Source organism: Selaginella moellendorffii, unplaced genomic scaffold (genome assembly GCF_000143415.4).
Source record: "Selaginella moellendorffii unplaced genomic scaffold, v1.0 SELMOscaffold_2, whole genome shotgun sequence".
In the NCBI taxonomy this organism is placed as follows: domain Eukaryota; kingdom Viridiplantae; phylum Streptophyta; class Lycopodiopsida; order Selaginellales; family Selaginellaceae; genus Selaginella; species Selaginella moellendorffii.
In genome coordinates, this window is record NW_003314263.1 from 1505363 (window position 1) to 1529710 (window position 24348).

The 24348-nt window shown below is 43.8% G+C and overlaps 5 protein-coding genes across 6 annotated transcripts; 1 reads left to right on the forward strand and 4 right to left on the reverse strand.

The window, feature by feature from the left end:
* Positions 1 to 6664: 6664 nt before the first annotated feature.
* Positions 6665 to 7330, reverse strand: LOC9662019 (cold and drought-regulated protein CORA). Its single transcript, XM_002962835.1, has one exon. The coding sequence runs from the start codon at positions 7328 to 7330 to the stop codon at positions 6665 to 6667; it is 666 nt and encodes a 221-aa protein (XP_002962881.1).
* Positions 7331 to 8448: 1118 nt separating this feature from the next.
* On the forward strand, positions 8449 to 10636 carry LOC112340996 (pentatricopeptide repeat-containing protein At2g34400-like). The gene is made up of 3 exons (XM_024660345.1): positions 8449 to 8486; positions 9973 to 10069; positions 10223 to 10636. The coding sequence occupies exons 1-3, from the start codon at positions 8449 to 8451 to the stop codon at positions 10634 to 10636; spliced, it is 549 nt and encodes a 182-aa protein (XP_024516113.1).
* A 5201-nt stretch (positions 10637 to 15837) lies between these two features.
* LOC9660936 (ctenidin-1) lies at positions 15838 to 16564 on the reverse strand. Its single transcript, XM_002962836.1, has one exon. It carries the CDS (start codon positions 16562 to 16564, stop codon positions 15929 to 15931), a length of 636 nt encoding a protein of 211 aa, XP_002962882.1. The 3' UTR covers positions 15838 to 15928.
* Positions 16565 to 16601: 37 nt separating this feature from the next.
* Positions 16602 to 20310, reverse strand: LOC9662021 (probable serine/threonine-protein kinase SIS8). 2 transcript variants are annotated; one of them, XM_024659613.1, is made up of 14 exons: positions 20183 to 20310; positions 19591 to 20116; positions 19081 to 19518; positions 18927 to 19030; positions 18338 to 18876; positions 18240 to 18280; positions 18107 to 18175; positions 17954 to 18054; positions 17826 to 17904; positions 17676 to 17774; positions 17556 to 17624; positions 17443 to 17492; positions 17215 to 17391; positions 16602 to 17162 (listed from the first exon to the last, which is right to left on the reverse strand). In XM_024659613.1, the coding sequence occupies exons 2-14, from the start codon at positions 20062 to 20064 to the stop codon at positions 16922 to 16924; spliced, it is 2481 nt and encodes an 826-aa protein (XP_024515381.1). In that variant the 5' UTR covers positions 20065 to 20116; positions 20183 to 20310; the 3' UTR covers positions 16602 to 16921. The 2 variants fall into 2 exon arrangements, with proteins under 2 accessions (XP_024515381.1, XP_002962883.2); XM_002962837.2 differs by having other exon boundaries at positions 19591 to 20310.
* A 1154-nt stretch (positions 20311 to 21464) lies between these two features.
* On the reverse strand, positions 21465 to 24285 carry LOC112341004 (pentatricopeptide repeat-containing protein At4g02750-like). The gene is made up of 3 exons (XM_024660357.1): positions 24207 to 24285; positions 23758 to 24034; positions 21465 to 23469 (listed from the first exon to the last, which is right to left on the reverse strand). Exons 1-3 carry the CDS (start codon positions 24283 to 24285, stop codon positions 21465 to 21467), a joined length of 2361 nt encoding a protein of 786 aa, XP_024516125.1.
* Between the last annotated feature and the right edge of the window lie 63 nt (positions 24286 to 24348).

Consider the following 24348-nt stretch of genomic DNA (forward strand, 5'->3'; position numbering starts at 1 on the left):
GCATGAGACTTTCGCAGCCATATTCAGCCATGGTTCAAGTTCAGTAGTCATTAGCTCTATTTGGCTGATTTCGGGGAAAGTTGGTGAAACAATGAAAGTACCAACTGTGCTCCCAAACCCAACCTCTGCAAAGGAGCTGTAGATAGCCATGTTAAGGTTGTAAGATGAGTGCACCCAATGGTTTTGAACGAACTAACACAAAAGAACCAAAAAATGATTAGGGCCATTCCATGCCATTTCCTATAACACTTTACTGACTGTCTGTTCTTGAGCTTGGATGATCGTGTCTTGAACACAGTCATTCAAGATAGTGTCAGAATCATGCATACATAATCCTTCACCACCACTAACTCCCCCTACGCCTTAGGAGCAGTAGATATCCCTAACAGCCTCCGTAGTAGATCTAGCTACAACACTATTAATAACCTCCTTAGTAGGTTCATCTACCTTGCCACAAGTAGCCTCAGTAGCCAAATGCATAGTTTCCCCACCACTACCAACATTAGACACAAGTACCCTACCACCAGTAGCCGCAACCTTAGGAACACTAGTACCAATAGCCTCAATAACATTAGCATCAAGATCGATTTGAGCATCCATTTTAACGTCCACTTCATTGTTATGCTTTTCATTGCCTCCTTATCACGATTAGTAGGAACTTCATTAGATACTTTTCCACTCAATTGGCCAAGCTCACAGTGATCAAGGTGGCTGCCTTTTCCTGGAGACCAGGACCATTGAGGCTAGCCTCGATGCTTCCTTTAAAATAAAAAGTAAAATAATATAACATCTAACTTGTAATGTAAAGCAAATCTATGGCATTTTAAGTTCAAGTCCTTTGTTGAAAGTTTTAACTAATCAAGCTTGATTTTTATCTACTTTCACAAGAAAAGTTTGTAAGTAAAAGATATGAAAAATAGATTGTAAACTACAAGAAATGCAAAGAAAAAAAAACAACTCACTAGGAGAGGTTGGTTCGCACGAGAACTAACCTCACCCTACCTCTTGAAAAAAAAGAAAAACATGACAAAAATATAGAGAGGTCAATTCATACAAGAACCAACATCTTCCACTCTCTCATTTTCACAAAAAATGCCCCATCAAGTTATTAAAATCAAGAAAAAACCTTGAAGATGTTGGTTTGCACAAGAACCAACATTTCTATCTCTCCCTGTTTTTTAAAATATAGAGATCTCACTCGCAAAAATATGAAATAAACCAAGAAAGCTCTTATCTAGGAAAAACAAAGGTGGGGAGACGTCGATTCATGCACAAATTGATCTTTCCCACCCCTTTATCAAGGAAAAAAAATCAAAACAACAAAGAAGAAATGGGTAGAAAACTAAAAAAAATGAAATAGAATGTTAGGAGATGTCAGTTTGCACAAGAACCAACATCTCCATCCCTCAAGAGAAAACAAAAGTCAAGAAAAGAAAAAACCTCTAATGGAAGAAAGAAGGTGAGGAGATGTTAATTTGCATGCAAACTGGCCTTCTCAAAGAAGCATACTTTGATTGAGGAGTGTCTTGAAGTGCATTACAAGGTTGAAATGCTTTTCTCTCGCCCTTCCCTGCTCAAACACACTTTTCTCTCGCAAGCTGTAAAACCCTAAAAATCAACGGTCGCGATCAATAATTGCGATCAATAGTCACAATTAATAATCATGATTTTCATTCTCTTTGATGGTGATTAATAGACACAATCATTCATTGCTTTAGATATTAAGATATGTGTAATTGATTGTGAGAGGAATAATACTATTCAAATGAATGGCATTATGAGCGGAAGGCACCAGTCAATCACAAAAGTTGTAACATTAATTGCTTGTTTTCCCTCTTATCTCCATACTCTCTTCCTTTCAAGAGAGTTTCATTCTTTTTTGAGAAGTGAGAGAGAGTCAAGTTCAAAGAGGTTGGTTTATGTGTAATTTGGATCAATTAGTCTGAAAGAATAGAATTTAGTGGGATCTTGATAGATGTACAAGTCAGAAGATTTTAGTTATAGAATCTCCAAAGCAAGGAGAGGAGAGCACAACTAACTATGCATGAAGTGAAGGATGAAATTATTATTCTCTCCAGTGATGAAAATGAAGAAGATGAACTTCTCGACATAGCTTCCCAGACAAGGAGGTGTGTTCTTTCTAGATTAATTTTTGAAGTGGTGAATTTCGATCATTACGGCTAGAATTGAAAGAGTTTGAGTACATCAGAGGTGAGGAGCTTCTGTCTTCCTATAATGGGAATATATTCTTTGAATTTCCACCAGTTAGTTCATCAAGTAGGAAGAGGGGCATAGAAATGTGTTTTGATCCACATAATTAATGCAAAGTAAAGATAACCCACTTCTCCCATTTCCCAGGATCCATATCCATAATTTATTGTGGTGGACAACTTGAGTGTGTAATTGAGAAATGCATTTTTTATCATGGCAAGAACATATGTTTCTTTAAAGGCTTAATGATCAATCCCCCTAGGCATGATGAGGTTGCTACAGAGTTTAAATGTCACAAATACAATCCAACACCTATGTGTTAAGTATGTTGCAATACAAGGTTGTATTATTTTCTTTTACGGGATGGATGTTTAGATAGAGTAGCAGTGTATGTTAAACACCACCAACACACAATAAAGGAAGGAATTCACCGTGATTCTTTTCACAATTTAAAAGCTGCTATTACTATAGAGGCTAGAAAGAAAAGTGCCATAACTCTAAAGTGTGTTCAACAGTCTGTACTAAAGGACTATGTGGTGGATGTTGCTATAATCAAATAGAAAAAAGAGTTCACAGAGAATAGCTTGAAGGACCTACTTTGAAATATAGCATGACAAATTTAAACAGGTATAAGATTAATACTTAACTCTACTTTATCACTAATAACACTCTTTTTTTTGGCAAAACAAAGAACTGAATATAGGAAGGGCAAAATGGAAAGCTTTAATCTAGATTGAATGCGATTTTGGAGCTAAAAAAAAAATGTCCCTATAAGTTTATTCATGGGAGCTTGTTCGTTGGCTAAATGACTTTGAACAGTCAACAACCTTTTATCTTTAAGATGTCAACCATTGATCCTACTTCTAGTGTGGACTTTGTACAGCAAATGGATATGGATGGAGATGGGGACTTAGATAATTTTTGGATCCATTTTGACCATATGGAACAAGTTTCAAGCTACTATTTCAGAGAGCCCATATTTATGATCACAAGTAGTTTTTCATTTTTTAAGGATTTCATATCGGTTTACATTATAACCATTCCTTTTATAGGTTGCAATGCAACTTGGCTATAGTTATAGTTAAATTTAAGGTCCAAGATTTCTAAACTCAAACCATATTATGGACATATATGTCCGAGATTGTTAAACAACAAACTGGGAAGAAACCCAACTTTCGTAGATTCATAACAAATGCTACTGATGCTAATTGGTTGGCTATGCAACAAGTGTTTGGAGGTGATAAAAGTCAACCATTACAAAGTAAAGAGAAGAGTTGTTAGTTTCATTGGGCAAAGAGTGTTAATAAACATTGCCGATGCATTAAGTTTAACTTCCATCAAATTCAAGTAACTTTGTCGGAAATGGATGGATGCACCAACTAAATAGGAGCACGAGGTAAATGCAAAGGAGATGCAAATATGGTGGCACAAAGGAGACAAAGTGCCAATTGAACACCTTTTATAAATGGAATGTTAACTTGCATAGTGGGAAGTTCAAATGTTTCAATAGGGCCATTTTATTCTCCATGTAATCTTTCTCTTATTTTCTTTTTTATTACATTCAAATGTTGCATTTTTTCTAGGATCAACCACTTGATGACATTGCACTTATAGTAATAATTAATCTCTCTGAGAGCAAACATTGGAGTTGGAGAGCTTCCGAAGTAGGGAAAGTAAAAGTGTCCCTCTATGAAGCTATGCTCTTTGACCTCACTAAATCTTTTGAGCAGTCATCAAAAACTTTAGCTGCATAGAAAGCAAGGTTTGCTGGTACAGGTTTGAACTTAGACAAGCTTTGAAAGCAGGTTGGTAGAAGGACAACACTAGCAATAGGGTCAATGTTTAAGGCGGTGGAGGAAGTTGTTGAAACTCCTATGGAATCAAATTATGAACAATTTAGGGACATAAGAACAGCCCGTATGAAACATTAATAGACATTTGATAGGCCCAACATCACTCCTTCCAACACTCACTGTCTAGAGTTTAACTACTATTCTATTCCACGACACCAGAGAAGAATTAAAGAACATAAAGTGGAGAAGGTGCTAGTTGTTACACAAGTAAATCCAGTATCAAGGGTTGAAAAGGTTATTGCTTGTGACCTAGTTTTTCATATCAACTGGGCAATTCAAAGAGTTAGTGCCAAGAGCAATACATGTTACTCTGGAATGACTGGGAGTCAAGGTCAATGTCTTGCATTTGTGCACTCAAGTTCAAATTCTCCAGTAGTGCCATGTTTCTAGGGTTGTTGAGATCTAGGGGTAAAGGGCTGCTAGTCAAGTTGGATTTACTATTATGGGACTGATGTTACTTATACAAATTGGATCCACAACTCAATTATTTCAAAGCTAGATTTTGTGCTAGAGGGTGGCAAGTTGAGCAAAGCTGCAAGCTTTTGCACATAGAGGGTTTAGGTTCCAATTCATGGTCACCCTATTGCAAAACACCGATTGAAAGTTTGGAGAGAGCAAGTTTCAAGTTGAAGACTTCCTCAACTGTTGTTGTTGATGCTACTATACCACTAATATCAACACTAGATTGGCATACACAATTAGCTAAAAATAGGAAGGCTATATAGTATAGGTTTTCCATTTTGAAAGGTGCACAAGAGAAGATCAAGCTAGTAAAGGAATTAAAGTGCACAATCACAAAGACAAACTATATTAGCATTGTGGCTAAAGAGTTTGTTGTTGTAACTAAGTCATCAAAGGGTATGAGCTACACTATCAGAATTTGTGAAAATCCATCATGTACCTGTCTAGATTTTACACCAAAGGAGAATAGGGGAAAGGTATATTTAGCCTGCAAGCACATCTATTATATTTTTATGTAGAAACTAACCCAAGATTCTAAGATTGACCATTACATCCACCAAACAAGTATTATAATTGCAGAGCTTGAGAAATGTTTCTAGATTGCTTTTAGTTTTCGTATCTATATTTATAATTATATTTTATTAGTCAAATTTACTTGGAAATATAGATTAAATCAAAATTTGAAAGATGAAAAAATGTTGGTTCAAAATGAACCAATGTTTTTCTTGTGTTTGAAAAGTCATGAGTTCAACTCGGGAGCTCATGAGCTCAAAACCTACCCAGGCTTAGATATTACAATGGTGATCTGGAAGTAGGTGCTAATAAAATGTCCACTAGATCATTTTTATTCATTCATTTATATTTTTTTTATATGGTCTCAGAGCCCACCCAAGAAGCGTGAGACCAAGGGATTTTTATTTTTATTTACAGTATTTTTATTATTCACATCCACATTTACTACAGGTGTTGAGGTAAAATCATTATGTTGCTTTAGACCCTCCTAGACTTCTTGTGCAAGCTATGATCTACGCCATTGAAAAAGGTGTGGCTGGTCTTAGCCTTAAAATAAGGAAAGGAATACAACTAGCAAAAGGATTCTCATACTAGAGTCTTTCTAATTGGCTTGGCAAAACTTTGAAACTTTCAGGTACCAAAGCTATTGTGATAAACATTGTAATATATCAAAAGTCTCAGATTGATGATTGGGTCATATGGCACAAAGTGGATTTTTTTATAGAAATGTATGAGTTGTTATAATTACCCCTTCTAGTTATGATCTAATATTACTAAAAAACTTTGGCCAAGTTTTGGGACTTGTGTTTCGGGAAGGATGCTGTCACTATATTCAGGATGGGAGGAGTCCAATGATGGCATAGAAGGTAAGCAGTCAACAGGATTTTATTTGGAATTTATCCTATTAAAGAACACATTCTAATGTAGATGAAAGCACTTGTTTAAATTTCAAATTGCTTCACTACCAATTAAATACTAAAAAAAATTATATTATATAACTTTTCTTCATTACATTGGGGTCTAAGAATTTATAATTTCAAGTGCAAACAGTTCCAGGGAATTTGTGTGACCTGTCCTTAGTGATGTTTGCCACTGCTGCTGCTGTGTGGAAGCTTTGGTTCCATGACTTTGTGATCTTGTGACTGGGGCTCTTCGTGGTGATGCCCATGCCGAAACGCTGCTGCAGTGACAACATCATGATCCAGGCAAGCTAATGCAAGCATGAAAAGGACAAAGAGGTGCCGAAGCAAGCTCACAAGTGCCATTCTTGAACTGCGAATTGCTGAGCCTAGGTTGTGTATTTTATAGAGAAACACCACATAAGAAACGTCAAAAGAGGGGTGCTCATGTTATCAACAAACATGCCCCACAACTTTTGACATTTAAAAACAAGACAATCACCGAGTGGATAAACATAATGCGTGGAGTGTTTTGATGCCTTGTGTACAAAGCTGGGGGAGCAAAACACACTGTGGGAGATTATATTCCATGGAGAAATGTCAAAAGGCAGAGTGGGGTTCTCTTAAGTAGATTCTCACAAAAGCAGCACTATTTTGTTGACAAAAACTGTCATTATTTCCAGCATTAAATAATATTGAATCTGAGACTAGATGAGAAGCACGCTGTCAAGCGTGCTTCTCATCAGCCTTAACAGCGTCAGTAGCAACAGCATGGCCACCGTGACCACCGTGGCCACCATGCCCACCATGACCACCTCCTTGAGTCTCAATCGATTCAACACTACCAGCGTGGCTGTGGCCACCGTGGTGCCATCCAGATCCATACCCCTCCAGCTCCGCATCAGAATGTCCGTGACCACCGCCATACCCACCATGGTAGCCACCACCATAACCACCGTGTCCATATCCATATCCTTCCGGCTCAACCGAGTCATGACCACCACGGTAGCCACCATGGTAACCACCACCGTAACCACCGTTTCCATATCCATATCCATGTGGCTCAACTGAGTCACCGTGGCCATGACCATTGCCGTTGCCACGGTGACCATACCCACCATGGTCCCCATATCCTTGTGGCTCAGCTGCATTAGCGTGGCCACCATAGCCACCACGACCACCAGAGCCACCGTGGTAGCCTTCTGTGTCAGCATGGCCGTGGTGACCGCCACCACCATAGCGGGATCCTTCTGGCTCGGCAGAGTGACCGTGACCACCACCATACCCCTGTGGGTCTAGCGATTCATTCTCTTTCTCTGGGACAACTCTAGCAGAGAATGCGAGGTGGGAGGCACAAAGCAATGCTGCGAGAACTAGAGAGACGCTCTTCATTGTATCTTCTTTCTAGTTTTGGAAGCTAGCCCGAGAAAGGAGTGAAGAGCTTCGGTTATATAGAATATCGAGCATTGACAATGTCAAACATTGAGAATTTCATAACTCTTAGTGGAGGGAGAATCTTTGAAAATGCGAGGGGGCCGAATTATACCATCCCAAGAAGATCACGTCTTTGTTTCTTCTCATGAAATTCTTGTTAAAATCTTAACTTTAAAATTCTTTTCTTTCGTCTTGTTCTTGGAATCCAAAGGAATGCTGTCTAGAAAGCCTTTTTGTGCCATTGTCCTGACTGCATTGTCAAAAAAAAATAAAAATGGGAAGATGCATCAAGCTAGTCCATGATTGTTCATGCAAAAGCAAATTTACAGCTTTCATAAATGTTTCATGTGACATAAATTTGACTCATTGCATAATAAACATTCAGAAAATGCCGATTTTCTATCAACTGTGTAAAAAACATAGACATTTTTATAGTGCAGTTCTGAAAAATTCACTTAAAAATTCATATTTCTGGAGATTTTGAGCTTCTCCCTACAACGTTTTCACAATAACATTGGCCACCATTGATCGTGCAGAGAGACTGTTTAATGTTGTGTCAGCTAATTGACCTCAGTTGTCAGATTGAGAGGTGCTCACAAGACACACTCAGTGGTGCAAGGAGTGGAAATCTGGGTTATGCATAGCACTGCTGGTGGAATTGAGATTTTGCAGCACCAGGTTGCACTCCTTGTTCATGTGAGAATGTTTTTCTTTTTTTCTCACAGCTAGAAAAACCATGGGCTCCTAACATTTGCAAAAATAACAGGGACATGATCACCAATAACTTCATGAGAACAAGAAACAACTACATTTCCCTGAGAATCAGTGTGCCTATGCCCTGCCCTGGTGGCGAGGACAAACAGACAAAGAGATTGCACATGCCACTTCAGAGATCTTTCACAATGGCAACAGCACCTAGCCAGGCTCCCAATCACAGGATGTTATATGCCTGATGTGGCAGCCTAGGAGAGGCATTTTGAGGGGATGGATCACAGCAAGAATGTAGTGGCATGGAATTGTATCATTCTGGGATGTGTGTACAGGGGTGAGGATGAATTGGACACCTCTTCTCTGCCATGGGGCCTGTTGCTCTAAATCACATAATGTTCTTAAGGTGTGCACTAGCCTTGTGAAGAACAATTAGCTACTAATGAAACAAATAAGGAGTGAATCCTAAACTAACCTCCCAACTTTTAAGGCATTATAACTTTAACCATAACAACCCAAAGGTCATAAGTAAAGTCTATTAAAATGTTATCCTATTTGTTATCAGGTATACATATAAGATGATAGAAGCCAACAAGCTTTTAATGATTAATTTTAACTACTTGGTAACTCAAACAACCACATATATACTTCTTAACATTTGATTTTATCCTAAACCAAAAGAGGTGCCTCTTCACCAACATATACATCTTTAGTACCCTTGGATGCCTAACACTTAGCACATTATAACACTTAACTAAAATTTGTTTAATGAGTTTATCAATACAAGGAATCACTACATATCCCTTCTTCATTAAGATTCCATCTTATATCTCAAATGATGCAAATTTGTTACCCTTCAAATCTTTAGAGATGTCCCTTAACAAATCCTTCACGTGAATATTAATGATAAAAGAGTTGAAATTAACAAACTCCTTAATCTCATCCAAGAAGTTGCTAGATAGTTTCACGAATGAGATAAAATTTATTATTCTAGATAATGCATCAAACACTTTATTGTCACCTCTATACTTGTACCAGATTTTAATAGATAATTCTTGTAGGAATTCTTGCCAACAAGCAAAATGGCCTCAAAGATTCTTTTGACGACTAAAATATTAAAGAAATTGATGGTTTGAATCCATATGGAAGTCTGATCCATAAAAATAATGTCACCATTCCTTCATAGCAATAATCATAACATACAACTCTTTATCTTGAACAAACCAATTTTGTTGTATGGTTAGACTTGTGGCTCATAAACATGGCCAACTTGAAGTATTATGCCCCAATAGTAATGTCACTTATATCTGTTTCAACCATAAGAAGCTTAATCACCAACTCTAAAGCATTAGTCAATGAAGTATCATTATTGCCTATCTTTGCCTATAGATTCCACTGTAGTCACATTAACATTTGCTAACCCCTTTAGAACAATATTTGCCTCAATATCCAACTTTGTAACATCAAAAACAAGTGCCTTCCACTTTGTCCTTCTTTTGCTAGTCCTTCTTCAATGAAGTTTCTTAACCTCATTGCCATTTTCATTCTTCAAGCCCCAATGCAACAATGGTTGTTTTTTCCTAAATATAAAGCATAGGTTGGCTGATCATTACATTAACTACCTTTTAAACCATTTTGTTGACTAAAGTTGACTAAGTTGACTGAAAAATCTGAGCCTTAATGATAACATTATTGGGAAAATCATTTTTGACCTTTTATAACACATTCATTGATCTTAAACCTTTGATGAAACATTGCACCTCATTATAAATACCTATAAAACTAAGATAAAGATCATAGAACTTGCCAATATATGCATCTAAAGACAAAATCCCTTATTTAATCTCTAGCAACTAGTTCATAAAATTAACCTTTTTAAACTTTGCTGGCAGATCTGCTGGCAGAGTTTTCACGGCCATCCAACAAAGACATAAACCAGCTCTTGTGGATTCCGAGACTGGTGAAGGAAAGCTGGCTTTGGATCTCTACGTACAAAAATGAAGGAAGAAGGCTGTCCAGTGAATCACGTCACTATACTCGCAGCACTCAAGGCCTGTGTAAGCTTACGAGAACAGCAAGGCACAGTGCTTGGAGAAAGGCCGGAGGATTCACTGAGACGCTGCAACCACCGGAAACAAACAGCAGATCTTCGTAGCAAGCGCTTTAGTTGACATGTACATGAGGTGTGGAAGCTTGGCCGACGGTCGCGGTGTCTTCGAGAAGATGGCAGCGAAACACGGTGTTGTGGAACTCTCTCATTCTGGGAAGCACGGAGAGTGGCCAGGCCGACGCAGATCTCGAGCTCTACGCTCGAATGAAACGGGAAGCTTAAATCCGGATGCTACAACTTACGTCGCGGTGCTCAAGGCTTGCGGAAGCTTGGAAGCTCTAGAGGCCGGCAGGAAAGTGGAGGCAAAGATTTCCAGCGCCGGGATCCACATGGTGGTCTGCAACAGCATGGTAGATTTCTATGGGAAGTGTGGAAGCATGGCGGACGCTCGCAGAGTTTTCGAGTGGATCAGAGGCAAGAGAAGAGGCATTGTTTCCTCTCATTGATGGATATAACCGGGTGCTAGCAACAGGCCTTTGAAGCGTTCGAGAGGCTTTGTAGCAAAACTCCACTCCGGCCTGGCGATGCTAGTGCTATGTAGCCATGCCAGATCGAGCCAAGGATTACTTCCGTGGAGCACGGGCTTGCTCAAGAGCTGATCGACTAGACGAGGCCATGGCTATGGTCCTTGCTCTTAGCTCGTCAAGGGAAGGCTTTCCAATCCATAAAAAAACCAGTGGTTGGTAGGTCAACCTGAAGAGCCTTAATTTGGAACTCAAGGACTGTAATGGAAAGCGTTTGCGCCTCGACTAAGAAATAATTGGAAGAGACGCTTAGCTACCACCAGAGGTATACGCAGGTATAAAGTGCAATTTGTAAAAAGGTGGAAACAACTGTGGCATTTTTCTCACAATACACTGTCCATGTGGCAGTTTTCTATTGGTTCAACATTAAATGTTAATTCCATGCCCCATGGATGCTAGCCCGATGGGTATGGGTGGACACATTCTCATCGAGGTTCTTTCTCTTGGGAAAAATATTTGATCTAAGCAAGAATCCTAGTAAGAAGTGCTTTCTTTTGGTGATCCTCTCTGTTTCATAAATTTTTTTCTGGCTTTCTCCAGGGCTTATGGATCGATCGAGCTACTGCGGCTGTTTGCCACATCTTTTCTTCGAGATCTTTGGCTGTGACTTGGGGAAGCACTGCGGAATACTGGGAATGGTCCTCAAAGCATGGCACCAGGTACTTAAGTGGCGCACCTCAAGATGGTTTGCTGGCTAGAGCTCTCTGGGAACAGGAAGTTGAGCCTAGCTCCAGGAACTTACACTGTCTCTTGGAAACTCAAGCTCGATTCCGACGCCTTTGGGTTAAGGAACCAGTGAGATTCAGCTTGGCAACTCTAGATGGAAGGGTGACGAACTCTTCGTGCTACCTGGACTCCGAGGGGCTCCAGTCTGCACATAACATGAATGACTCCATTCCGCACATAGCATGGTCATTGGTATGGGCATGAAGCCCCATCCGTGGCATAAGAAATGAATATTCGTGAAATATCCTATGCCTGTGTTTTTTCCACACTCATATTACACGTGGACCAATAGCAACCAGACACATATTGTGAGTGAAAAACACCACCCTTTTACGAATTGCACGCCATAAACAGGTGGCAAGGTGATAGATTTAAGTGTGCCTGTGTCCTGAGAGGAACTGGGCCAGTCATTCAAAAGCTGTACTCAATGCCAAACCGGACGAGGAAGTACCACAGGAATGCCGACTTCCCAGCGCCACCGTTGAGATGGCATAGAGATCATCGAAATCCTTGCGCAAGGTGAGAGCCAGCTTCATCGTCGTCTACTAGTCTGCGGACTTTATCTGGGAATTCACATCCGAAGGCCAGGTATCCATCCATGAGAAGAGGGAGTACCCCTTGAGTCAATGGAAAAAATGTGTTGTTCACCTCATCAACCAGAAGATTAGGAGTGGAAATCCTCTGGGCAGCAGGGTGCTAGCAGCATCCCCGGATCCTGCAAACACCAAGAGCGTGAAGCCAGTAGGGGTCGAGAACGAGTTCTTAGTCCACACTTGGGACAAGGACGACTTTGAGGAGCTGCTAGGCGTATGGAGACTTGAAAGCAAGGAAATGTGGGAAGAAGCTGATAGACTGCTTGAAGAAGCTGGCAACTCGAATAAGTGCAGGTGGTCGAACAAAGCCAGTGTTCTTCGGAATGAGGCAGATGGTTTGGATGCACGCATCAATGCAGCTGGCTTCTTTTACGATTGGTACAGTGGGATTCCTCGTCTGCTTCGTCAAGCAGCGGTTTGTGATCTGAGTGAACAAGCCTGGGAGAGGAAGATTCGGGCCAGTGTCATGTATTACTGTACGGACTTGCCGAAAGTTTATTGGGCCCTCCATTCCAGGGATGACATAGCATGCTTGCTCCTTCACTTCAAGCAGCCTCTTGCCGACAATGCCAGATTTTTGCTAGATTTTGCACCTTCGAAGGTAAAGGATTTGTTCACTGAAACACTTACATGCAGCAGGAAGACTTGATTATATATCTGGGGTCCACTGTGTGAGGATGTAGTACATCCGAGATCACCATACGGCTGAGACACGTGGTGACACGTGGTGGATCTGGAGAGTCACGATTCTCACCTGTGTATGTATGAGCGATAGAGTTTTTTCTCTTCTTCCTTAGTTTTCAACATGGTATCAGAGCTCAGGGATTAAATCCTGGGCTGAATGGAGGAGGAAGAGGAGGAAGACAATGAGCCCCCTGATCTGGAGCTGCTGTGAATTGCAAATATCAAGATGGAGGTTTTCTTGTTTATTTTGTCTTGTGCAGGCAACCCTAAAATGGAGGCGGTTCTTGATCGAGACTGGCCTGGATTTGAATTGAAAGGGTTGCGGCACTGCTTGCTACGGCTGGAGACGATCTGATGCCCCTGCTGCTACAAGGGAAGGCTTCCTTGGGTTGGAGATTTGCTGATGCTGCCAAGAGGCTTCTCTTCTTCTTGGGAATTGCTGTGCGCAAGGGCCTTGAGGCTGATGGAGAGATCACATTTGAGTGGGGGAGATGGAACAAAATGCTAATTCCTGACGGGTCCTGATACAAGCTGGGCTGTGTGCAAGCTTGGGTACCTTGGAACGTGCTGCTATTGTTGTTCAACACCACAAGATGCTGATTTCATGAGCTCAACTTTTCTCGGCTGAGTGGGGGGAGTGAGATAGGTTTCCCGGTGGTTTAGCATTAGTTTCTTTTTTCTGATCCAGCCTTCGCACACTGATCTCGGCTAAGTGGGGGTGTGAGGATGTAGTACATCCGAGATCACCATACGGCTGAGACATGTGGTGACACGTGGTGGATCTGGAGAGTCACGATTCTCACCTGTGTATGTATGAGCGAGAGTTTTTTCTCTTCTTCCTTAGTTTTCAACACACTGATCCTGAGCGGCTATTACCATGGTGAGGTTATAATGGCAATATCAACTTTATAGAGGAGATGAATTGTCAGTTTTAATTAGCTAAGGTATTACAATGGTGATCTATAAGTAGGTGCTGGTAAAGTGTCCATTATGTTATTTTTATTTACAGTATTTTTGTTATTCGCATTCACATTTGCTACAGGTGCTGAGGTAAAAACATTATATTGCTTCAGACCCTCCTAAACTCTGCTCTTGAGGCTTAGAATAAAGAAGGGAATATGGATTCTCATGCTGGAGTCTTTTTAATTGGCTTGGCAAACTTTTGAAACTTTCAGGTACCAGAGCTATCACGATAAGCATTGTAATGTATCAAAAGTCTCAGACTGATGATTGGGTCACATGTCACAAGAATTCTTCAAGTGAATTTTGTTTTATAGAAATGTATGAAAAATTATGAAATTTTTTGCAATATTCGGCTTAAAAAATGTAACATGTAATACAACTCTAAGTTCACTTTTATTTATTTTTATCTTGAACTGTGGTTGATAAGTTGGATGTTATTATGTTACTAAAAAACTTTAGCTAGGTTTTGGGACTTGTCTTTCATGAAGAATGTAATCACTACATTAGGGGTCCACAGCAATATTGGAATTATTTTCATGTTTTATCCTAATAACATAGTTAATAAAGTATATTATTCAAATTTATTTACAAAAACATTTTATTTAGCCAAAATATACTAACAAATGACATTGTCACAATTGAGGCTTATAATATCAAATGTATTCGTTATCATCATAGAAAATTTTAGAGATTGTTGTCTAATTAAGAAGTATGATTTACTACATAGTCTATATTACATCACATTCTGATGTAGATAAAAGCACTTGTTGAAATTTCAAATTGCTTCACTATGGCAACTAATATGTGCCATACTTTACTACCAATTAAAAGCTATTTTTTAAAAAACATTATATTATATCACTTTGAACATTCTCCTTCATGTTTCTACATGAGAATTTTACTAATGTTTATAGGAAGGTGCTAATGCTTAGCCAACAATGCTAGAAGGTGTGAAACCCAGGTGGGGATCTGAGAATTATAATTTCTTCAATTCGCAAAGGCCAAAACAGTTCCAGGGAATTTGTGACCTTGCCTTTAGTGATGTTTGTCACTGCTGCCGCTGTGTGGAAGCTTTGGTTCCATGACTCTGTGATCTTGTGACTGGGGCTCTTCGTGGTGATGCCCGTGCCGAAACGCTGCTGCAGTGACAGCATTATGATCCAGGCAAGCTAATGCGAGCACGAAAAGGACAAAGAGGTGCCGAAGCAAACTCGCAAGTGCCATTCTTGAACTGCGAATTGCTGAGCCTAGGTTGTGGATTATATAGAGAAACACCGTCTACAGTCACATAAGAAACGTCAAAAGAGGGGTGCTCGTGTTATCAACAAACATGCCCCAGAACTTTTGACATTTATCCACGGACGAAATTGTTTTATAAAAAATAAGACAATCACTAGCTTGTTTGCATGCAATAGTGGATAAACACAATGCGTGGAGTGTTTTGATACCTTGTGTGCAAAGCTGGGGGAGCAAAACACACTGTGGGAGATTATATTCCATGGAGAAACGTCAAAAGGCAGAGTGGGGTTCTCTTAAGTAGATTCTCACAAAAGCAGCACTCTTTTGTTGACAAAAACTTCCATCATTAAATAATAAAAATTATATTGAACATTATTTAAAAATATCTAGATGACTCAAGCGTGCTTCTCATCAGCCTTAACGACAGGATGGCCACCGTCACCACCGTAACCACCATGCCCACCTCCTTGGGTCTCAATCGATTCAATACTACCAGTGTGGCTGTGGCCACCGTGGTGCAATTATGGCCTGATCCACCATACGCCTGTGGGGTCTAGCGATTCATTCTCTTTCTCTGGGACAACTCTAGCAGAGAATGCGAGCTGGGAGGCACAAAGCAATGCTGCGAGAACTAGAGAGATGCTCTTCATTGTATCCTTCTTTCTAGTTTGGCTATTAGCCTGAAAGAGCTTGGGATATCGAGCATTAACAATGTCAGATTTCATAACTCTTAGTGGAGGGAGAATCGTTTGAAAATGCGGAGGGGCCGAATTATGGCATCCCAAGATCACGTCTTTGTTTCTTCTTGGTGCTAAAATCTCTACTTTAAAATACAATGTCTTTCGTCCTGTTCTTGGAATCCATAGGAATGATGTCTAGGAAGCCCTTTTCGCAAGCTCTGGGACTCTACAGAAGATGCACAAAAGAAAATTTAATTAGCTAATTTATAGTTGTCAACGGCCATATATTAACTTTAAAGATTATATGTTTTTTTCAATAGAAGCTCGATTTAAGCATGCTTTTCATCGACCTTAGCTTCAGTAGCAGCGTGGCCACCGTGACCGCCACCGCCACCACGACCGTGACCTTGAGTCTCAATCGACTCAGTGGTAGCGCTATGGCCGTGACCGCCACCATACCCACCGCCATATCCACCTTTACCACCGTATCCATATCCCTCCGGCTCAACCGAGTCAGCGTATCCGTGACCACCGCCATATCCACCATGACCATACCCACCATGGTAGCCTCCGCCATAGCCACCGTTGCCATAGCCACCGCCATAACCACCGTTGCCATAGCCACCGCCATAACCACCGTGTCCATATCCATATCCTTCCGGCTCAACTGCGTCTGCGTGACCACGACCACCGCCGTAGCCACCACCACGACCACCGCCGTAGCCACCACCATGACCGCCACCGTAGCCACCACGGTATCCTTCCAGCTCCGCCGAGTGACCATGCCCACCGCCGTAGCCACCGCGACCACCATAGCCACCACCACCGCCGTAGCCACCGTGACCACCACCATACCCCTGTGGGTCTAGCGATTCATTCTCCTCCTTCTCTGGGACAACTCTAGCAGAGAATGCGAGCTGGGAGGCACAAAGCAATGCAGCGAGAACTAGAGCGACGCTCTTCATTGTTGCTACTCAAAGCTTGTTTTGTGTGAGACTGGCGTGGAGGGCTGGGGGTTTATATAGAGTCTCAGGGATTGACACTTCAACGTTAAATTTTCAGTGGAGGGAGAATCATTCGAAAATGGCGGGACCGAATATGCCACATCAAAATACAACAAGATCACGGCATTGGAAAAACAAACATTTCACAAAGTCCTTATGATTATCAAACTATAAGAACTCTTATAATTGTTTTTAGAACCATCAGTGGCCATTGCAAATCGCTCCCTTGCTTATGGCACCTTGGTTCTTTATGCAAAAGACCAACCCTTTTTTATCAGTCTTTGTTTCGTTCGTTTTTTTTTTTTTCCTTCTTTCTCGTTATGGAACTTGAGCTCTTACCGCAAACTCAAGAGCGTTGATGTGAGTAACGTGGCTCCCAACGCTCTCCACATTGAATGCCACTCCTTTGAGCGGCACTGCGTGGAGCTGCTGCTGGTAGTGCATCTTCAGTTGATGGTTTGGCTTCAAGCTACTCGGCTGGTTTACTTGGAGAACGGGCCTCTGGAGAGCCTGCAAATCGTTCAATATCTTCTCGAACGATGGTCTCTGGCTGGGATCACTGCCCAAGAAAGAAGTTATAGAGTAGCATGAATCAAGCAATGAAAGCTTACTTCTGCCAGCACTCTTGGATGATGCTCGCGATGCTCGGGTCCACATCTGGTGGAATGGGGAGACGACGGTGCTGGAAACCCACGGCCCCGACCACTTGCATGGGGTTCATCCCGTGCCAAGGCTTTTGCGACGTCGCTAGCTCCCACAGTATCACGCCGAAGCTGAAGACGTCCGATCTGTTCCAAAACAATATGTGGAGTGAGAACACCCGGCAAGACCAACATTACTTTTCGTTAGATGGTTCGTTGCGCAGAACCTCCGGTGCCATCCACTCGGGCTGTAAAATCGAACACGGGAGATTGTTATATAATTTGCTATAGAAATAACTGCTACTCGTTACCGTTCCAGCGGTTGATTTAGATGACAAAAATGTGCTGTGCTTGATGCGAGACAGTCCAAAATCGCAAACCTGTCATAGCTCACCAGTAAAGACAAATAAATGGAGCTTTTTTCTAGTTACCTTGACCACCCAGTTCCTATCTACCAAAAGATTTGGAGACTTCAAATCACGGTGAACTATGACGGGTTTGCAGCTATGTAAATAATTCATTCCCTCCGCCTGGACACCCAGAAAGCTCAATAGTGGATAGAGTTCGAATGGAAAACTTACCACATCCAGAGCCATTTGTAGACGCCTTCTTCTGTCAAGTTGATTGTGCGGTCGATGAAGCAGCTTAAATAAACTCCCTCTGCATGCAGACCATTTTATAAGACGAAGCAGCTTGTTGCAATTCCTACCTGGGAAGGTATTCTGTCACGATGGCAAGGTTTGGGGGATGGGCTACGGCTCCCATGAAGAGAACAACATTGGGGTGCTTGAGTCCCCTCATTATTTGCACCTGTAAAATCATTAAGATCACTCACGACTCCACAAATCGCATGATCACTTACTTCACTTCTGAACTCCATCATCGCATCTCCCGAAAAATCCTGGTCAAGGAACTTTTTCACAGCGACTTCCTGGGAATAAGGGTACAAGATCAGTACGACTTATATAAGTCTTTTCAATACCAACAGAACTTACTGTGCCGGACCACTCCCCGTGATACACTTCGCCATAAGATCCTGAAGTACACGAACATAAAAAACTTTGGAAAACAAAAAACTAGCTCAGAAACATACCAATACCAACACGCTCCCCGATATTGATGTCCTCCCAGTTTATTTCCCATTCGGCTGCATCTTCCAAAAGCACCTGGCTGTAGACCCGCTTTCTCGGAGAATCATACCCATTCCTCGAAGTAGCAGGACTAGATTTTTGAATACGGTTGTTGTCAAGCGAAGATTTACACGCTCCTGTGTCTGTACAGCTGAGAACCTCAGTAACAACTATTGCAGTTGCTAAGCCGGAATTTACAGTCCCGTCGTCCTCAATAGTCCCCGTTGCCACCACGGCGACAATCTTACTTTCGGCTACGTTTTCTTGTTCCATTCCTCCTCCTGCATGGCCACTTTGGGACTGGGACGCATCGGTACATAATGTTAGTCGAGGAAAAGGCTCCTTCGAGCGGCCACCAGGCTCTTGTCTTTTCGATTCCACGACCAACTTTTCTTCTTTTTTGTTAGCTGTTGTTGCCTTTAGTGAACCACTATATGATGTAATTGTTGCATCTAGTGGAATAAGAGTGCCCGGCGCCCCCATCAGATCAATGATGAACTCCCTGTAAGCAGTTTTCAGGATTTACAAACAGGAAGATTTTCCAAAACCAACCTGCCGTCGTCAGCCTTTAAGATGTTCAAGACACCATCTTCGACCCCAGTATAGTGGTTTCCCTTGACCAAACGACATGGAAGATTCACACAATCCGCCAAAACCTGTAGAAAAGTCATGTATAACAAAACACGAACCGAAATCTTTTCGTCACCTTGAAAAGCAGAGCTCGATGCCGTGCGAGACCAACGCCGAGCATTCCCAACGGCCAGACAACGTTCTGCAAAGCGCTCCGCAACTCCCAGCCCCTGGTTTTCCAGGCCGTAAGAATGTCAATGTCGCTAACCACGACCCCACCCAAGGCCTCCACAACCAGCTCTGCAATCCTGTTTGCCAAGCCATTCCTGATGGGGTTTCTGTCCATAAGGCTGCAGTCCGAGGATATACACATTGCTCTCTGCTCCAGCTTCCCAAGCTCAAGGTCAATGACTCTGTTGACAAGGATCACTTCGAAGTTCACCGATTCCGAAACTTCCGTCTCCTGCAGCTCTTCGAGCGAGGGGATCTTTTCGAAGCAGAGTGGACTAAAGAGGCCGTATATGTCATAAAAGCCGTCTACGACCTTGTCATCATAGTTAAGCACGTTGTAAGCCTGGAAAAGAAAAGATAGAAGGAAAAAAAAATCAACCAAACCACATGCTTCGTCAACTTTACGAGTTCTTACCCAGTATCTTCCAGTTAGAACCTCAGCCTGTCGATTATCCGGTGAAGGGCTCAATCCCAGACTTATTCGCTTGGCAGCTTCGATCTCCACGATCTCTGGATCCATACTATCACTCTTGGAAGCACTGAGAGCCAGCGCTAACTGGACTTGATACTCCTCCTCCTCCACTTGGAGCTCATCTATTGTGAGCATGCTACTGGCAGCACCCAAATCCACCGGCGCTCGAGCAGCTCCTTCGCCTGTTTCACCTGGATTCCCATTCCCTGCCGGCGTCGGAGGCCTCGAATTCCTCCGGAGCCACCCCGAGAACCCCGAATGCTGCCTCTGCTGCTCAAACGGCGACGGCGACGTCGACGACGAGGAAGAGGTGGAAGCCGTGGCGGCGGTGGGAGTGGTGTCCGGAGACGTGCGCTCCTCGTCCAGGCGATCGTAGTGATCGTTCCCAATGTGGAGCTTCCGGAGGAGGTTTTTCATGGCCGCTGCTGCTGCAATTCAAACCCTAGAAACCCTCACAGCGCCCGCGCACCTGCGATTCCCCAGCGAAATGGATCAAAATCGAGCGCGCTCTCTCGCGAATCGGCGCGCCGCGTACCTGGAGATCCCAGATCCAGCGCCAAGACCAGCGGCATCGCATCCAGGCGCTCGCAAACCCTCACCCGCGAGTTCTAGGGTTCCATGCCGTTGCCCCTTCGCTTTCTGGCTTGCTCCAGGAAGGAGCTGGGGGCCGTACGCGAAAATGCGCAAATCCAATATGGCCCTGTACGGGGCTGCTGACTATTGTTGACTGGAAAGAGCTTTTTGGAAAAATTTTAGTCGCGAGTACACGTGGCGGCGGGTAAGAAAAAAATGAGCGCCAAAATGTTTTAACACTGGGAGGTAATATTTTTGAGTTGCGAAAGAAGAGGGGGGAAGAGCTTTCCATCGTTTCTTTCTTTCTTTCTTCCAAGAAACGCTCCACAGTCTCCAAGAATCCATCTTTCTCTCCAGGCGATGACTCGATTCGCGGCGCCCACTCCATCGCCATCGCCATCGCACAAGAAATCGTCAAGATCGTGCGCTGCCGCCGAGAATTCTCCAGCGGCGGGAAAATCTTCGCCCAGGAGGCGAGGGGGAAGAATGCCGCTCGAGATCTTGGATCACCAGGGCGGCGATCGGTTCGTTAGCGGCCTGGATTTCGATTTCGAGGGCCGGTTTGCCGCCGCGCAGACGAGGGAATCTTTCCACTCGCGGCGCATGTCCTTGGCGCCGCAGCAGCAGGAGAAAGATCCATCGATCGAGCGGCGCCGGCAGAGAAGGATGTCTCTCCAGGCCGGATCGATCCACAGGCTTGACAAGAACGGCGCAAAGAAGGCGTCCAAGATCCATCCTAGCGGCGCCATCGCCAAGAACAAGGGTTCCTCGCCTCCTCCAGTCCTCGTCGACCAGCTCTACATCGAGAAATCCGCTAGCGTTCTCTGGAGGGATGGCTTGCTCCAGCAGTGGGATAATCTCCTCGACAACACCTCTGGAGGATTCAAGAGCATCACCGTCGCCTACGAGGAGCACCGGAAGAGCCTGGAGCCAGATCCAAAGCAAGGCGACGATCAAGCACAGATTTCGTCGCCGTGTTCTTGCGAGGGCGAGACCTCCAGCAGCAAGGACATCCACATGGTGGAAATCTCGTCCGAGGAGTCCGATGTGCCGCGCCTGGACGAGATTTCTCCATTTCCAGAGAAAGAGCTCGAGCTGGATGATCAAGAACTCAAGCGCAAGGGCGAGGAGCGCACCGGATGGACGAGCTATGCATTCACGGCGGCAGCAGCGCTCGTAGCGGCCGGCATTGCGATCTTGGGATGCGTCATCCATGGCAAGGTTCGTGCTTGTGTTTCCTCTAGCTAGGCGGCAGTGCTTTCTCTCGATCTCCTCGCTACGTTTCTACCAATCCCACTGTGAAATATCCTTCCCGGATCTCTTGCCGTGCTTGCCAGCAGCACATAGACAGCGCCATTCTTTGGATCAAGCTCAAGAACACGCCGCGCGGCGTAAGAGCTAGCTTCCAGATCGTCGTGATCGCGGCAAGCTCCAAGAACACACACCCAATTCACCGCTTGCGCCTCGAATGGCATCGTTTCCGCGAGCTCCCTCGCGGATTCCAGGCGCCCAGCGCGCCCGAGAGCATCGATCATGCATGAGAAATGCTGGTGCGTCGGCGATCGATCGAAATCCAAGCTCATCGACACGAACAGGCACCGCGCGTCATACAGTCGGCTCCCAAGAATCGCCGGGACGAAGGAGACCTCGTCGGGGAAATCGACGGTCTTCATCGAATGGAAGAGCTGGAGGGCCTCATCGAGCCGTCCGTTTTGGCAGTAGCCAGCCAATAGCGCATTCCACGACATGGTACCACGCTCGGGGGAGGTATCCAAAAGATTCTTAGCATCAGCAAGATGCCCGGCTTGGGCATATGCCACAATCATCGCATTCCAGGACACAAGATTCCGGCATTGCATCTTATGGAATATCCACTCGGCCAGGTCGAGATGCCCGGCTCGAGCATATTCTCCCAGCAACGCTGTCCATGACACAACGTCTAGGAGGGCTGGGTTTTGGAGAATGTTCTCCATCGCTGCATGGAGATTCCCGCTGTGGGAATATGCTGGGAGCATTGCAGTCCATGAGATGGAATCGTGCTCTGGCATGCTGTGAAAGATTCTCTCGGATTCTTCAAAGAGGTAGCTGTTTGTATAGGTGGCGAGCAAGCAAGAGTAGGAGACTCTGTCTTTACAGGGAATCTTCTGGAAAAGATCTGTAGCATCTTTTACAAGACCAGACTGAGCATATGCCGCAAGGAGTGAATTCCAGCAGACTAGATCCCAACAGGGCATCTTGAGGAGGAGACTCTTGGCTTCATCAAGATGCCCAGACTGGCAATATGCCTTTATCATTAAAGTCACCGAGAGAATATCCCTGGCAGGCATCTTTTCAAACAACTCCCGGGCTTTTCTGAGTTTTTTCGCTTGTATGTATGATTCGAAAAGAGTTGTCCACGATACCAAGCTCCATTCGGGCATTTGGAAGAAGATTCTCTCGGTATTAGAGAGATCCCCAGTTCCGGCATATACTGATAGCATCAAGTTCCAAGTGATGATATTTCTCTCCGGCATTTGAAAGACGAGCATTTGAGCTTCGCTAAAAAGCTCTAAAACGCAGTAGCACTTAAGAAACGCGTTCCAAGTTACTAGATTATGCTCGGGCATTGATAGAAAGATACGCCTTGATTCCTCTAGATGCCCTGCTTGGGCATATGCAGTAAGCATGGATGTCCAAAGAACAAGATCTCTTTGCGGGATTTCGTCCAGAATTTTCTTAGCCTGTGCGAGAGATCCACTCTTCACGTACGCGACGAGCATAGTCGTCCACAGTATGAGATTCTTCCCTTGGATTTGATCAAAGAGCTGCTGGGCGCTGTTGATCTTGCCGCTCTTGCAGTAGCCGGAGAGAAGGTGGTAGTAGGAAAAAGAGGATGGGTTTTCCATGGAGTCGAGAACCTCCCTCGCGCGCTCGAGGCTCCCCAGCGTCGCGTACATCTCGATGAGCTTGTCGTGGAGGAATGCATCGTGTCCGAGCAGCGGTTTGATGCGCTGGTGGATTCGCAGCGCGGTGGCGATGGTGGAGCAGTCCTGGATTTGCTGGATGCAAAAGCTTCTCTCCATTGAAGACCTTTGGTAGCATTTGCGTAAGAGAGAAGAGAGAATCTTTCGAAACGTATTGTGCGCGAAACTTAGTCGCCCAAAACGGTAAAAAAGAAAAATGCCACCTTGGTTTCTGGATCGAGCAACCAACCAGATCAAGATAAGACGCCGCGCGAACACCGCCCAGGCTCTCTCGCGAATTACTGCGCTGCAATCACCTATCCATGCCTTTAAATGCATGCACAGATTTCCTGGGTTCTGGGAGCGCGGCGGTCTCGCTTCCATCGAGGAGAAATGGGAGCACCGAACGAATCCCCGAAAGGCCAAGCCAAGCCAAGAAAAAAAAAAAGAGAGAAAGAAACGAGGAGAGAGGAGAGGAGAGGATCAAAGTTCTTCAAAGAATCAAATCGTGCTCGTTGTAATGGAGCTTTCATGTTTAGAGCTTTGATAATAGAGTTACAGACAACACCAAAGACATGGAGGAATCAAACTGTACAAAGGGGAAGAACAGTAGCCACCGCCGCTGGGCTTTGGAGGCTGTGTTTCTTCGCGGATCGATCTTTCTCCATCAGGGATTGAAATCGTAGATGTAGTCGACGTGGTCCTGCTGCTGATGATCCGGATGATCACGCGGCGACGCGGTGAGCTTCTATGGAAGAAATCAAGCGTTAAAAACAAGTAAATCACTCCACCCCAAGTGAATCTCACCTCAGTTTTTCCACCGGCCACAGCACTCGCGGACGCTACCGCGTTGACACTCTTGTCATTCACCACTGAAACAAAACAAAAGAGATCTCTACATGAGCGATTTGCAAGACAAAGTAGCCATGAAACAACGAGCGTTCATGCAAAGCCATGCACTTCTTTCTCCATAGCTAAAAACTCATCTCAAAGCTTACACACGCGAAGAAACAGATAGTGTATGGAGCTAGAGCTAGAGCTTGCCTGTGGAGTCCTTGACAGGCCTGGCAGCCATAGCAGCGGCCACGAACAGCACAAAGAAGAAGAAAACGAGGCGAGACATGATACAATCGATCAAAAGCTTGCGAAATCTTTGCAGAGACTCGGAGAAACTCTTTGGAGCTGC

Bases quoted from the DNA above. Each gene is read 5' to 3' on its own strand.
- LOC9662019 (XM_002962835.1), bottom strand. From the start codon at position 7,330: ATGAAGAGCGTCTCTCTAGTTCTCGCAGCATTGCTTTGTGCCTCCCAC.
- LOC112340996 (XM_024660345.1), top strand. From the start codon at position 8,449: ATGGGGCCTGTTGCTCTAAATCACATAATGTTCTTAAG. The intron at 8,487-9,972 runs GTGTGCACTAGC...CTTTGCTGGCAG, and splicing joins AATCACATAATGTTCTTAAG to ATCTGCTGGCAGAGTTTTCA. The intron at 10,070-10,222 runs GTACAAAAATGA...GGAAACAAACAG, and splicing joins AGCTGGCTTTGGATCTCTAC to CAGATCTTCGTAGCAAGCGC.
- LOC9660936 (XM_002962836.1), bottom strand. From the start codon at position 16,564: ATGAAGAGCGTCGCTCTAGTTCTCGCTGCATTGCTTTGTGCCTCCCAG.
- LOC9662021 (XM_024659613.1), bottom strand. From the start codon at position 20,064: ATGAAAAACCTCCTCCGGAAGCTCCACATTGGGAACGATCACTACGAT. The intron at 17,775-17,825 runs GTAAGTTTTCCA...CTGGGTGTCCAG, and splicing joins TACAAATGGCTCTGGATGTG to GCGGAGGGAATGAATTATTT. The intron at 17,493-17,555 runs GTAACGAGTAGC...TCGATTTTACAG, and splicing joins CTAAATCAACCGCTGGAACG to CCCGAGTGGATGGCACCGGA.
- LOC112341004 (XM_024660357.1), bottom strand. From the start codon at position 24,285: ATGTCTCGCCTCGTTTTCTTCTTCTTTGTGCTGTTCGTGGCCGCTGCT. The intron at 24,035-24,206 runs GCAAGCTCTAGC...GTTTTGTTTCAG, and splicing joins GCCTGTCAAGGACTCCACAG to TGGTGAATGACAAGAGTGTC. The intron at 23,470-23,757 runs GTACAGTTTGAT...AGGTGATTGCAG, and splicing joins GGCTACTGTTCTTCCCCTTT to CGCAGTAATTCGCGAGAGAG.